The sequence below is a fragment of the Gigantopelta aegis genome, chromosome 8 (genome assembly GCF_016097555.1).
Source record: "Gigantopelta aegis isolate Gae_Host chromosome 8, Gae_host_genome, whole genome shotgun sequence".
In the NCBI taxonomy this organism is placed as follows: Eukaryota; Metazoa; Mollusca; class Gastropoda; order Neomphalida; family Peltospiridae; genus Gigantopelta; species Gigantopelta aegis.
The window spans coordinates 42309049-42324154 of NC_054706.1; the positions used below are offsets into that span (position 1 = coordinate 42309049).

General features: G+C 35.1%; 1 protein-coding gene across 1 annotated transcript in view; it reads left to right on the forward strand.

Moving 5' to 3' along the window:
- LOC121378580 (E3 ubiquitin-protein ligase CHIP-like) overlaps nt 1-14648 on the forward strand; it is a 28264-nt gene extending 13616 nt beyond the window's left edge. The window contains exons 5-7 of the mRNA XM_041506828.1: nt 2331-2387; nt 8484-8600; nt 11949-14648. Of these exons, the coding sequence (XP_041362762.1) occupies nt 2331-2387; nt 8484-8600; nt 11949-12074 (300 nt within the window). The 3' untranslated portion in view covers nt 12075-14648. The remainder of the gene's footprint in view (nt 1-2330; nt 2388-8483; nt 8601-11948) is intronic.
- The last annotated feature ends 458 nt before the right edge of the window (nt 14649-15106 follow it).

The following is a 15106-nucleotide window of genomic DNA, read 5'->3' on the forward strand; positions in this document are numbered from 1 at the left end:
AAAAAATTCTGTAATTAAAGATTGTTTGGCACACCTGCTTAAAAAGTCGTCTTTCATTACTGTGTCGGTAATCTGGCACAAACTCAATAACATGTCTTCAGAATGTTCACGGTCCTGCAGGTAGCACCTAAGATTAACACATACTTCCATAGCCTTTCTCATTCCTGTAGTCTCATTGTTGTCATCGTCGTTTTTTGTTGTGCGTTTGGCGGTTTTAATTTCATCTACTATGTCAACGTCAGTCATTTCTGTGCAGATGGGTATGCCATTATCAAGATTGATGTAGTGTAGCATAGTATCAGCCCATGTTGCACTAATGTAGAGAGGGCGAGGTCGTCGTCAGGGTCAGTGTCGTCATCGTCATGTTCTGCTGATTCCATGTTTGGAAAGTCAAACCCAGCATGGCGGAAACAGTTTTTTATTGTCGTGGATGTCACATTGCACCAGACCTGCTGCATGAGATTCAGGGCATCTAAGATATTTAGTGTTAACTCACTTTTCGCATCAACAGCCGATATGTAACTTAGAATGATTCTTTTCCTATAGAAGAATTTCAAATTTTTGATGATTCTCTGGTCCATAGGTTGTGTTTTTGATGTAGTGTTTGGTGGTAAAGTTCCAATTGATTTTAGACCCGCTATTTTAGGATGGGCAGGACAATTATCCATTACATGGGCTATGTTTCTCTTTTTGCAGGACATTTGTTTATCTATATTTTTCACCCAGTCAGTAAAAATATCTGATGTCATTCAGGCCTTTTTGTTTGCTAAGTATTTAGTTGGCAATGTTTTGATATTTTTAAAACAACATGGTTTTACAGACTTCCCTGTGATAAGCAATGGCAGTTTGTCGCTGCCAGACATGTTTGCAGTAACGAGGGCAGTAAGCCGTTCTTTGCTCTTTTTTCCCCCATAGCAATTTACATCTTTAAATTCAAGTGTTTCATCTGGCAAAAGGTGATGAAATATCGCTGTTTCTTCGGCGTTGTAAATGTCATCAGCATTATATTTACTGAGAATCAGTTGTAATCTCTCATGCCATTCTAATATTTCAGTTGATTGTGTGTCTACAGACCTTTCCTCCCTACACACCTTTTTAAATGTTATCCCATTCCTTTTTTTAAATTTATCCAGCCACCCCGTAGAAGCGTTAAAGTTTTCAGTCAAACATCTTAGCAAATTCTTCAGCTTTTTATCTCTAGCATTTTTTAGCCATTTTAAAATTGCCGCCTCTACATCCTCAAACATTCCTGATCTCATATTCTTACGTTTTGGCCCAAACTTCTTGGATAGAAATCTTATTTTTAACCCAGGTTGAAAGAGTACTTGGGGGACACTAAATTCTATAGCAATTTGTTTTCTAGTCTTTTTACCTGCCTCGACCACCAACACCACTTTGTATTTCGTCTCAATGTCTTTTACTGCCAATTTTCGCTTTACACCTCTACTTTCTTTCTTCAATCTGGCTATCCCCCCATTTTTGGACTCTTCGCCAGATTGATTGGATGTCAAGAAAGCAGAATTATTTACCAGCGATCTGGCTATCCCCCTGTTACTAGGTCCTTCCCCAGATGGCTCGATCTGTGATGTATCAGTTTCTAACATAACTAAATGACTGGTAATTAATAAACATAAACTGACATATAAATAGCAGAGCTGAAGTTTGACACAATTCACTCAACAATTATTACAAGTGCTCTTTGAAGTTAACCAGACTGTGTCTGTAATTTCATATTACGTAGCGAGGACCTCTGCCATGTACAAAGACTGACAACCACACACATGTGTGGGTAATGCTTTAACATGCTCATATACCACGAACACACACAGGATCATTTCGTTCCACTTAGCCGGCGATCTATTCTGTAATTATCACCCGAATCCTCGACAGCCCAAGCCACCCGAGACAGGCGCGCTTCGCCTGATTGACCTGAGTGACAATTCATTTGTCTTTGAAATACTATCGGCAATGATCGTTTAATCAATCCACACGCTTCGAGTTTTAGAGGTGCACAATCTATTAAATCTTTATAGCGTGACCAAAGAATTAGGTCGAGAGATCGAGATTATCGAGTGTTCGACGTTTGAAATTTCAAAAGTCGTTATTATTAGTTTGTATAGCAACTTAGCCGAGACCTTCGCTTTCAGGTCGAGAGATCGAAGTTTTCGAGAGATCGAAGATGGAGTTACCGAAGTTTGACAGTATATTGTTTTCAAAAAGTTGTTTGAAATATTTAACTTATAAATGTAGCTTTTTTTCAAAAGTCTCTATTGCTTTGATATTATTTTATTTCCTTTTTGGTGTAAGATTGTTTTGTATTTTTGTTTCAGCAAAAAAAGCTTAGAGCTGTGAATGCATTATTTGCTCAGTTAGATGACAGAAGAAAGGTATGTGACCATGTGGTAATAGCTAGCCTGGTTTAAAATATCAATTATTAAGTAAATGTGATCGATGTTAAGGTTGTCTGTTCTGAAGTTTATATGATCTTATTGACGACTAATGTTTACTTTTATTGAGATCATATATTCAACCCAAAATGTTGTCAGTTTGAGAAAAACTGAAGTTTGTGGTGGTGGTGCTAAGAATATGCTGATCAGACTAACATCTTTTATACACACACACACACACACACACAAAACACACGTGTGTATATATATATATATACCGGGTATATATATATATATATATATATATATACACACACACACACACATATATATATATATATATACAGGGCTCACGCGACCGGGCGAAGTGAGCCCAAACTTTACTCTGACCAGCCTAACTGGTATGGTGAAATCTGTGTCGCCTTTTAAAAAATAGTCATCACTTGCAATGTACACATCACGGATGAATGATCAAGAACTTGAGAAACACCTATTCATAGATAATAATTAAGTGTGAAGTGTCTGAGAGTATGAAATGAGACTGGCACCACAAAAACCATGCGACATGCTCACAGATACCGGTAGACTATCTAGCTCAGACAACACCCATGTCTGGCACTAATAGTTGACCTAAACCTGCCAGTGACTGTTGAAGCGTATTGTCAGGCGAATATGCTGGAAATTGTACAAGGGTGGGGATCTAGACTATGGCGACTGAATTGTTTAAGGGAGTTTGGATCATACTCCACCGGGAAATACACGGAATTTTTTTTGTTTGGAGCAGCAGACCTTGACGTGAAAAAAATGCGGGGAGTAATTAACTAGTTTTACACAGACTTTGTCATAATGAATAAATTCAACATACAAAACAGAATTATGTCTGTATTATGAAATAATACAAGGTAACCTGTCCTACACACCCAGCGGCCACCTAAACTGGATTCCCAAGTCGCTAAATTCAACATAGAAAACAGAATTATGTCTGTATTATGAAATAATACACGGTAACCTGTCCTACACACCCAGCAGCCACCTAAACTGGATTCCCAAGTCGCTAAATTCAACATACAAAACAGAAATATGTCTGTATTATGAAATAATACAAGGTAACCTGTCCTACACACCCAGCGGCCACCTAAACTGTATTCCCAAGTCGCTAAATGCAACATACAAAACAGAATTATGTCTGTATTATGAAATAATACAAGGTAACCTGTCCTTCACACCCAGCGGCCACCTAAACTGTATTCCCAAGTCGCTAAATGCAACATACAAAACAGAATTATGTCTGTATTATGAAATAATACAAGGTAACCTGTCCTACACACCCAGCGGCCACCTAAACTGGATTCCCAAGTCGCTAAATTCAACATAGAAAACAGAATTATGTCTGTATTATGAAATAATACAAGGTAACCTGTCCTACACACCCAGCGGCCACCTAAACTGGATTCCCAAGTCGCTAAATGCAACATACAAAACAGAATTATGTCTGTATTATGAAATAATACAAGGTAACCTGTCCTTCACACCCAGCGGCCACCTAAACTGTATTCCCAAGTCGCTAAATGCAACATACAAAACAGAATTATGTCTGTATTATGAAATAATACAAGGTAACCTGTCCTACACACCCAGCGGCCACCTAAACTGGATTCCCAAGTCGCTAAATTCAACATAGAAAACAGAATTATGTCTGTATTATGAAATAATACACGGTAACCTGTCCTACACACCCAGCGGCCACCTAAACTGTATTCCCAAGTCGCTAAATTCAACATAGAAAACAGAATTATGTCTGTATTATGAAATAATACAAGGTAACCTGTCCTACACACCCAGCGGCCACCTGAACTGGATTCCCAAGTCGCTAAATGCAACATACAAAACAGAATTATGTCTGTATTATGAAATAATACAAGGTAACCTGTCCTACACACCCAGCGGCCACCTGAACTGGATTCCCAAGTCGCTAAATTCAACATAGAAAACAGAATTATGTCTGTATTATGAAATAATACAAGGTAACCTGTCCTACACACCCAGCGGCCACCTAAACTGGATTCCCAAGTCGCTAATTTCAACATACAAAACAGAATTATGTCTGTATTATGAAATAATAAAAAGTAACCTGTCCTACACACCCAGCGGCCACCTAAACTGGATTCCCAAGTCGCTAAATTCAACATACAAAACAGAATTATGTCTGTATTATGAAATAATAAAAGGTAACCTGTCCTACACACCCAGCGGCACCTAAACTGGATTCCCAAGTCGCTAAATTGCCCGTGTTAAGCGACCACTGTAAATTCTATAAACATTTTTTTAATGTAAAACAACAGTGACAAGGTGCAGCAGATAAGCAATTTTCACACCATCACGGATACTAGTACCCATTCAATCTGACACCTCCACAGTGTATCAATTAACAAACTGTGACTGTGGAATGCATTTAGTTGCCTCTGGGTAATCTAAGCTTGACCGTGGTAGATTAATCTACCAGGACAATACTCTGCATGGAGTAGTTATTAAATGAAATGAGAAAACAAACTTGTGAGAGGATGAATTCTAAACTGTTAAATCAGTGCTGTTCAATTACATTTAATTATTTGTAAAGAAGGCGACATGTGGAAAAGTGATTTAAAAAACCCCAAAACAACTAGAGCACATATCCATCAGTTAGCAGTACAGATGGTAAAAACCCCCAAAAACACATACACACGTATACACATACACACGTATACACATACACACATACACACATCCATATACACATACACATACACATACACATACATGTACATGTACACGTACATGTACATGTACACGTACATGTACGTGTACATGTACATATACATGTATATATATATTTATTTATTTATTTATTTATACAACTGAACATGTCTAAAGTTATAATGGAAAGAACAGAGGTATTTTGATGAATGACACCTGAGCACTTTTTAGTTGCTGGCTGTGAAATGTTCATGCATCTCTTCCCAGACATTATCCTGGACAAAGTTGTCAGTCAAGTTTTGATTATCACAAACTTAATATTACATGGCAATCATTGTTGTATATTTTTAAAAATATTTTAAATAGTTTTTGGATCATATCATGCACATTGCCAATTTATTGTAGAAAGAAATATATTTATAGAAAGAAAAAAGAAAAGTATGAGGAGTCAATTATCTTATTGAAAACTGTAAAGATGGTAAGGTGTTCTGGTTCCAAGAAGATGGGAAAACTATCTAGAAACAATAATCACATCACTCAAACAAATGGGCAAGACCAATAGGGAAATTATTCTAACAGATATTCCAGTTTACATTAATTTTGAACAACAAGCTAAACATATTAATAACCATGATCACCTTACATGTGAGAAATGTTCTGATGGCATTTGAATCGAGATGTGACACAAGAAAAGATTGAATCGGTTAAATAATAAAATATTTAATGTATGGGAAAGCAGCAATTCCAGATGAAGTCAAGGACAAAAGCCTTTGACTGTTAAATGGAAGCTACTTTGGTATTCTATCATGAACTTGGCAATAGTGATAAAAAGATATATATTCTAAGTTAAAGGTTAAAACTACTGTTAGAATTTCAAATATCTTGATTTTTAGCTATTTTGATTGTGGGAGTGGCGTTTGTCAAGGCTGTGTGTTAAACCCATTTTTATTATAATTCTGAATCTCTTTCATACATGATGCTTGTGACATTCAATTCTTTATGTAACTTTGAGCTGTTACAGCTCATCAGTTGCACAAGTAAACTACAAGATATATGTACATATCAAGTGGAAGGTGTGACACGGTAGTTTGGTTAAACATGTTTTTTAGTTGAACATCTACATTCACTTGCTGATTCAAGACTGTTCTTGTAGTACTTGAAGTTTGAAGTTGAACATTTGGTTAACATCCATATAGTTGACTCAGGTGAAATCACATAAAAAAGCTCCTTTGAACTTTCTTCTCTCAGCCACCTTGAAATGACTGGATCTGGAATTATAGGTGCTGTAAAGTTTTCCTCCATACGGATGCCTAGTGGTGAAAATGTTGTGATAGTGAAATATATTTTGTGTTGGTGGTAGTATTTCATGAATTTTCTTTGCACAGTGGTCCTACATAAGTTTAGCTTCATAACTGCATTCATGAGAAACTTCATCCAAACAGCTCTATTGTTTTTAATGCTTTTATATCCACATCTTAAAGTCCAGTGTCATTCGAAAATTATTCTAAATATACCTCCCATGCAGATCATTGCTATATCATAAAAAGAGAGTTAGTGTGTGTACCGGTAGTGTACCAGAATTGTTTTATCACTTTGTTGACATTGTGTCCGTGTTATACACTGGAAAGTAGAGATTCCCTCATTTGTAACACAGATTTATCTGTAAGCTTGAACACTGAGCACCAAGACGTCAGAATGAGAACATTCAATTACTGTTCTTTCAAAATGTTCTGTCTTTGGTTCCTTGTCGTAGAAAATTAGCCTTGGACTGAGTTCTTTGTGGCTGGCCATCAGCATGACCAATCATGGTCAGATGAAACTTTACTTGGATCAATAAATCCACCTTCAGTCCTTAACTCAAACTCTGAAGAAAATTGTGCCCTTCTTGCATCCCAGTGCAAAATTTTAAAGTTAGCCAAATGTGATCTATTTTTCGACTTTGACTGACAAGCTTTATCACCTCTACGTGTGTGCCTTCTTTATTCTAATGTATTTTAAAATAAACATCAATTCTGTGGCTTTGGGTGGTTTCTCCAACAGTCCGTAAACATGTCCTCAAGTTTATAAATGATGTTTGAATATCTATTAGCTCCTAAAGAATGTCTGCAAGAATACATTTTGTAGCTTGTCTAATGTTTTTGACAAGGAGACGAGGACTTCAGATAATGCATATTTAGACAACAGGCAGCTGCCACTAACAATTTATGTTTAATTCTTGTCAGCAATGAAAAACTTCTGGTCATCTTTCCTATGTACTGTGACATATGCCAAAGAAGCAAATATTCGTATTTGTTACTATGCACTGGTGAAAACAGAAAAATATTCTACATGTATATTTTAATGTTTTTCTTCACCAGCAGCTGTTCACACAGCCTGAAGCAGAGCATGTCTGATATGAACTGTGGCAGAATCATTGATAGTTATGGATCATAGATCTGTACTCGCCCCAAATATAAACAAAAAAAAGAGAAATGAATGCTGTTACATGAGTAGCCGAAGGTCATAGTCATCTTTGAAAATTCTTTGTGGAGAAGCTTCTTTATCATCCATAATGGCAAACAAAGATAGAACATGCACTGCAGTGTATATACTGTAATGTATGACTTATTGTTAATTGTTAAACACCATTTGTTCTTGGTATATTCATTTCTTGTACTGCCATCAAACCTATCGTCATGTAGTATTCTCTCAATTTTTTGTGTTAAAAATGTCTGTCTTACAGAACTGAATACCCAGTTTACTAGGAATTTTTAGAATGAAATTTTACTGTTAAAAGTCCAGTCTCAAAAGTTTAGTCAAATTTCCAGACTTTTAACTACAAACTACTTGTATGGGTGAGTTTTATAAAGCACTGCTAATCAAGTCCATGAGTGATTAAATCATTCAGCTCCTCATCACAGTTCTAAACTGTGGCTGTTTGGTATCTAACTTGGTTATATTGACATAATTGTGGAGGATTGAGGGACAGATAGAGAGGAAACCCACTGCCACCAAATGCTTTTTGTATAGTTATACCCCTCAGCAATTCTGTAAAAATATAATTGCTGTGAAAAAAGGGGGAAGGGTAACAAAATAGGTAGTTACACACAGGATGTGAGTCCGGCAATACTATCACAAATTTTCCATGTAGGTCTTGACAGAAATCATTCTTCCACCCAGGTGATACAGACTGACCCCTCTGGCTCATGGACTATGAGGAGGATTGATCTTATGACGTATGTCATCTCGGGTAATCCATCTACCGCTGAACTATATTCTGTACCTTTGATCAGTACTTACGAGATGTGTCTCAAACATAGCAAAACCATGTTACAATATGACATTTTTTTTTATTTATAAATTTCATTGTATCTTTTGTTACAGAAAAGAGAGGTTCCAGATTATTTATGTGGAAAAATTAGCTTTGAAATAATGCGAGACCCGGTTGTGACACCCAGTGGCATCACATATGACAAAAAGGATATCATAGAGCATTTACAGGTATAATTTATATAGAAACATAAACAGAAATATGGTAACTGGAAAAAAAAGTCACCCCCAAAATGTCACAATTTTATCTTGGTAACAAAGTCACAATTTAATATTCATTTTATTTTAATAGAAACTTATAAAGAGTCTTTGCATTCCTTAATGTCAGTGGTTTAGGTGGATGTTAGAATCATAGCAAATTTTCATTGCAATAGCTTACTTCCCCATATCCACTTGGGGTTCAGACACACCTGTCCTGGACAGTGTAGATCTGACATCTGACATTGATGGATCTATATAAAATTTTATATTAATTTTATACTTCTAGCTATAAGGAATAAAGGGGAATGGTATTTTAAGTGTGTCTTCCTAAAATTATAAGATTGTGACTTAAAAATTACCTATAATAGGCAGTATTAGAATGCAGTTTAGATGGGCTGGTCTAAATATGGTAATACTAATATTTAGTTTTATTAACACCTTAAAGTATTATAATTTATTACTTCCAAGGGGACTTTTATGATGTGCAGTTTCTATAAAATAAACAGAGGTTTATTATGATACCACATATAGTGTTTTCTCTAGAAATTTGGAAAGGCATGGTCGACTTTTGGGACATTTTTACCATTTTCAGGGCACATTTGTAAAGATGAAACATTTATTGAAATATTATAAATGAAATTAAATGTGCTTGTTTCAATAAATGAATGGCAAAATATATAACAGGCATATTTTATTAATTAATAATACATTTTCTTGAGTGTTTTATAAAGGATATTTGAGAATTAATTATTGAAAAAGTCTTGTTTAATCTCAGGGCAGCATGGCGATAATTAAGGCAAGATAGCACTAGACTATTGAGGCGTTGTACCGCACCATGCTAAAACAAGCTAGGAAAAACACTAACATAACTTGTGACTTTTTGTGTGTGATGTTTACCTACAATTGTGGTATTAAAAGTCAATAAGTGATACAAATCACCAGTTGTTTTCACAAAACTGCTCAGTTGGAATTAAAGACTGTAAAACATGAAATTAATGTGAATGTAAAATAATGTGAGAACAAAACCCAACGAGAAATGTGTGTGTTAATGCATAATACATGTGGTTACCAGTGTGGTCATAGCACCAGCTAATTGAGGACACTAGAGAGGTTTCACAGTGGCAGTCTTACTGTTACAGACACATCACCATTTGGAGTGTGGTTGGTCATGTCACGAGACACAATTTGATTCCTAATCTTTATCATTAAAAGGCCAGCTATCCATAAGTAAATAACATTTATTAAATTTAATTTTTGTGTGTGATGTGTAGCATCATTTATTTATAGAGTAAAATGTATACACGTATAGTAGACACATCAAAATTTGTGTAGTAACTATTATTTCAGGTGAGCAGGGCTGAGTTCAGCCAGACCGAGCAAAAAAACGTCTGCTAGACTCGTTTATACGTTTCACGTTAAACCAAATGGTCATGTCAGGAACCAGTCAAATAGTTCGCGAACATTAGCGAAACGTTAGCTGACTGAACTTGGGGCAGGTGTTCAGAGCAATGGGTTTTTATGTTGAAATGTCCTGCCTAACCATGCATTTGATCTGTCTCTCCCAATTAAAACTCTACAGCTAGCCGGTTCGGAATATTGTAAGAGGTTATTCTTTCTCAAATTGAGACAATTTTATTTTTTAAAAAGACAACAGACAGTTGAAATTAGAATAGGGATAACCGTACTGTTTTCCGATTTGCAGACATAGATTGGTGGTTTTACTGAAGCAAGATTCCCATTTTAACGGCCACTCTGCTGATGCATAGACAGTAAAACTCAATTTCCGATAGTAAGAACCATTCATTTATGTTGGTAAATCAGAAAACAAAGTAGGGTTATCCCCAAATTTTAATAATGATTTCAACATTACATTAAAAACAGAACTGCTGGTTGTCCAGCGATCCTGCTATTCCTACTTTTTCCTACTTTTTGGTCTTTATCCTATTTTTCCTACTTTTTCTTTAAAATACCTAGAGTTTCCTACTTTTTTCTTTCAAAATGCCACAAATTGTTGTTAAAGTATGCATGTTAATTATTTTATTATAAAAGTCAACAGTTATGGGATTTTAAATTATTTTTGGGGGGCTACAAGATATATCTCCCAAATTGTGGCACCATATAATCTCAACATGTTAAATTTAAACCCTGGAAGTCAGTGTTATCTGAATTTTAATTTCTGGCACTCAAATGTTACTTTTACCATGTCTAAGTAGGGTGCTTTTCAATACTCAGATCAGTTGTAGCACTACTACATTGTATATTGAGCCTGTACATGGGTTTTGAGTTATTGTCATTATTTCACATTAGTTTTGATGTGTTTTTCCTGTTAAAATTTGATAGTTTTTTGTGCTGTTTCTGACAGTCTATAAAACATCAATGTTGAATATCAGCCTCAAAATATTCACATCACTCTTTATAAGTAGTTGCTGTAAAATTTCAAAATATTTATAATTTTCCATTAAACAGACCCAGACAAAATGTGGTGCTCTAAAACATTATTTGAATCCATGGAAAGGCTCCATTGTGGACAAAATCTTTGTAGCACTGCAGTCAGTTATGATCTTATCATGAGTGTTGTAATGCTAATTTGCTGCCATATAATAATAGCACTGCTTCCAGCTATTTCCATTATTTTATATATTTTACATTAATATACTTTTTGTTTGAGCCGAATTTGACAAGCTAGGTCCAGCAACATTACTGTACACATAAATCTGTATATTGATTGATGCAGTGTACAACAATTCTAAATAATGGTATATGTCGGGACTGTTACAATGTACGTAAGATTCATATTATTTTGGATAGAACAAAAACTCCACGTACAAATTGAGCAGCACAAAAATGTTTACGTGTGTTTTTATAATAACACCCCTTTTTTATTTATGACATTCGTTTACCCAATATGAGCATGAATAATGTTGCTCAGTACTGTTTCAGTCCTACTTTTTCTATATTTTCATTCCTACTTTTGTCTTACTTTTTCATAAGGGTGTGCTGGACAGTCTGGCACTGTTAGAAATAAAACAAACACCTTTCAATGGAAGACAGGTCAAGTGATCATGTGTGTTTGTGATCAAAATCTGCTGACAATATGGACGTTATCTACTTAGAAAAAAACAATTGTTCTAGGAAATTGTTTTTCATTAAAATATTTAGAGAGAAGTGACTGATCAAAATAAAACATGGTAAACTGCTCTTGAGATCTAGACGTCATGTATTTTACACATACGTTGTACCTCAGTAATTATATTTATCCGTAAGATATTACTGGAATTTAATTTTATTTTGTTTTATTTCTTCATTTTATAATTGCAGAGAGTTGGACATTTTGATCCTGTGACACGTACAGATTTGACACAAGACCAGCTAATACCGAACTTCGCTATGAAAGAAGTGATAGACAACTTTTTAGAAGAGAATCCTTGGGCAGAGGACTACTGAATAAACCCTACATATTATAACAACAGGACTGGATTATTATGGCCTGCTGGCACATGGTCTAGGCACCTGTGTTTGAATAGGGGTCATGTGCTTAAAGCAAGCCGTGTACCGTTTGTTTGGGATTAAATCTTTACGGATTTCTACATAACTGAAAATAAAACAGTTAAAACTGCTGACTGTAATCGTAATCTGCCTCTATATAACATGTTATATTTTGGGACAATCTGAATTGTAAGACTGCTAGGATCAATAGTTCTCAATAAAGTTGTTTACTAAATGTTTGTTTTTTACAAAGTTAAATAGGTCTTGGATTATGAAAAATCTCCCAAGAAATCGAGATGTAAGAATTAAGATATTGGTAGTTTGATTTCAAAATACAGAATTTGCTAGTTTGTTAGATTATATTAACTGAACGTTTTTGTCTTGCTTGCTAACAATTTCAATATTGTGTCTTTTTCAACTTTTAGCATTGGTCTTTAGATCAGCAAAACACCATGGTTAAAGAATATCAACAATCTTTTATGCATAAATGTCACAGCAGTCCTTCACATCTGAGGTGTACAATCATGTATACCTTAATTTAATTTCAGGAGGGTTTTTTATTGTTTCACTTAAAATATGGTAATAGGGTGCCTTTCGCTGGTTGGTTGAACAGAAACTGGTTTAACCCTAGCTGAGTTTTTATTATTATTTCTGTATGTTATCATTTTACATTTATGTTTGTGCTATTCCAAATGTACTTTTTATTAGAGTACATCCTAGACTCAACATATTTTCTGTGGAACACTAATCACTCTCGTGGATCTTATGAGGTAAGTGATTTATCACTCGCTTGATATTTTTAAACATTAAGCACTGTCAAAAGTCTGAGTCCTCTGACATATGAGACACTGCATCAGTTTGTCGGATAGAAATTAGATCTTGAAATTGGTATCAGTAGACGAGACACCAGCCATTGCAATTTTATATGCAGAAGACTGTCATACCTAATGCATTATGGCTACTGTCAATTTTATGCTGACTGATTGACTAAAAGGCCATCTGGAAAAGCAGTGATATTGTTCTTTTCTTAGATGGAGATCTCCAATTAAGAGTAACCTATAAGATCTGATTTCAGTTAAATTGCCACTTTCCTTGTTTAAACTGTTATCACAGCGGTGTGTTAATGAGATAACATAGAATAGAGAAACATAAAATGACAAATAATATGAAACTACACATGAAATAAAAATAACTTTATTTACTGCTGGCAATATGTGCTAATGGTAATGTTTTGTGGATTGTTTAGAGAAGATGGTATGCGAGAGGCACATCCAGGCTTTGACCAACTCGGGGAATGTGTGTCATTATGTACCCCTATTAAGGGCCATAGCGTTGTCTGGACCAGGGGTGGGTGGTGTTCAAATATGAACTTAGAGGACCCCTTTGTCTCCATTTACCCTGGACAGCAATATGGATAGCCTAATACTCTACTGTAAAAAATTGTTTAGCGTAGCACACATCCACCACCAGCCTATGTCTCCACCCCCATCACCAGCCTATGCCTCCACCCCCTCCCTCCACTACCCTTCGCCTTTGACATCAAAAGAGTAGTACCAGAGTTATTTTTGAGGTAGGAGGTTAAAAACAGAGAGAAAAGAACACCACCCCCAAGACCATTAAAAAAGAACAACAAAAACCCCTCTGGAATGAAGGAACTGTATGCTCCTGTTTATATACTGACTTGTCACATATGTAAAATTAGAACAAGAAAATATTGTCACTTATAAATATCTACTTTAATTATGAATTATATCTGTTATATTTGTTAGAAGTGTGATGACCATGTTTTTATATGAAGCCAAAAACTTTATATTGGTTTATATGCGTGTGTGCGTGTGTGCGTGCGTGTGTGTGTGTGTGTGTGTGTGTTATGGACTTTTGCAAATCCTGCCACTAGTTCTGTGATTTAATATTGATAAATAAAAATTGTTCTTGCTCAGTTCTTTGAGATTTATTAAGTGCTTTCGAATTATTTTTATTGGTGTGATATAGTTTGACTACAGTGCTCCAGGGTCAACATTTTTTCAAATATCTTAAAATCTCCTCTACCTTGGTATATATTTGTAATTATTTAACACGCGTGGAGCAATCACTGAATAAAAAAAATGAAAGTATTGTTTACAACACCCTCACCATTGTATATTGGGTGTCAAAGGTAGAAAATTGTGGTATGATTTTTCTTGGGACTGTGAAATATATGTTTCTTCTCTTTTTTTTTTAAGGTTGTGTATTTTTTCTTGGGGATTTTTCTGTGAAATAACACCCACCAAGAAAAACAAATATTTAAGCAAAATAAAGTTTAATTGTATTATCCCTCTCCCCCAATAATTGTCTTTAATACGAAAGTACTGTTTGTTTTGTGTCTATTTTTAATGTTTTTAGTTCTGTTTGTGTTCCAAGGGAGACTACTCTGGTTCAGCTAGTAAATTACGACTTGTGTTACAAACTATTTATTATTTGTTACTATTTCATTATTAAAAGCTACACAACAGAAAATGGTTACCATATAATAAAAATGCAATTAATGACTAATTTATTGTGTTTTGTTGATTATATGTACATCACAGAATTAAAATCTTGTGCATTATGTAAACATAGTTTTATTGTATGCAGATACAACATCCATTACCTGAGAACTCTTAATATAATTATTTCCTTATTGTGACCAATACAAAGTTTTGTTAGTCCGTACATTTTTCACCAAAACTACTTGACCAATTCTTGGCACATGGAAAAACCAAAAAAGGAAACATTAAGATCAGTTTTTAAAATGCTGTAACTAAATAGTCTTCATTCAACTGATTGGTGCACTAGTTGGAACGAGAGAAAACCCCATAGCTGGACAAAGGCCGTGGTATGTGCTTCTTCTGTCTGCGGGAAAGTGTATATAAAAGATCTCTTGCTGCATTAGGACAAATTTAGAGGGTTTCCTCTTATGAATGTAAGAAAGAAAGAAATGTTTTATTTAACGATGCACTCAACACATTTTA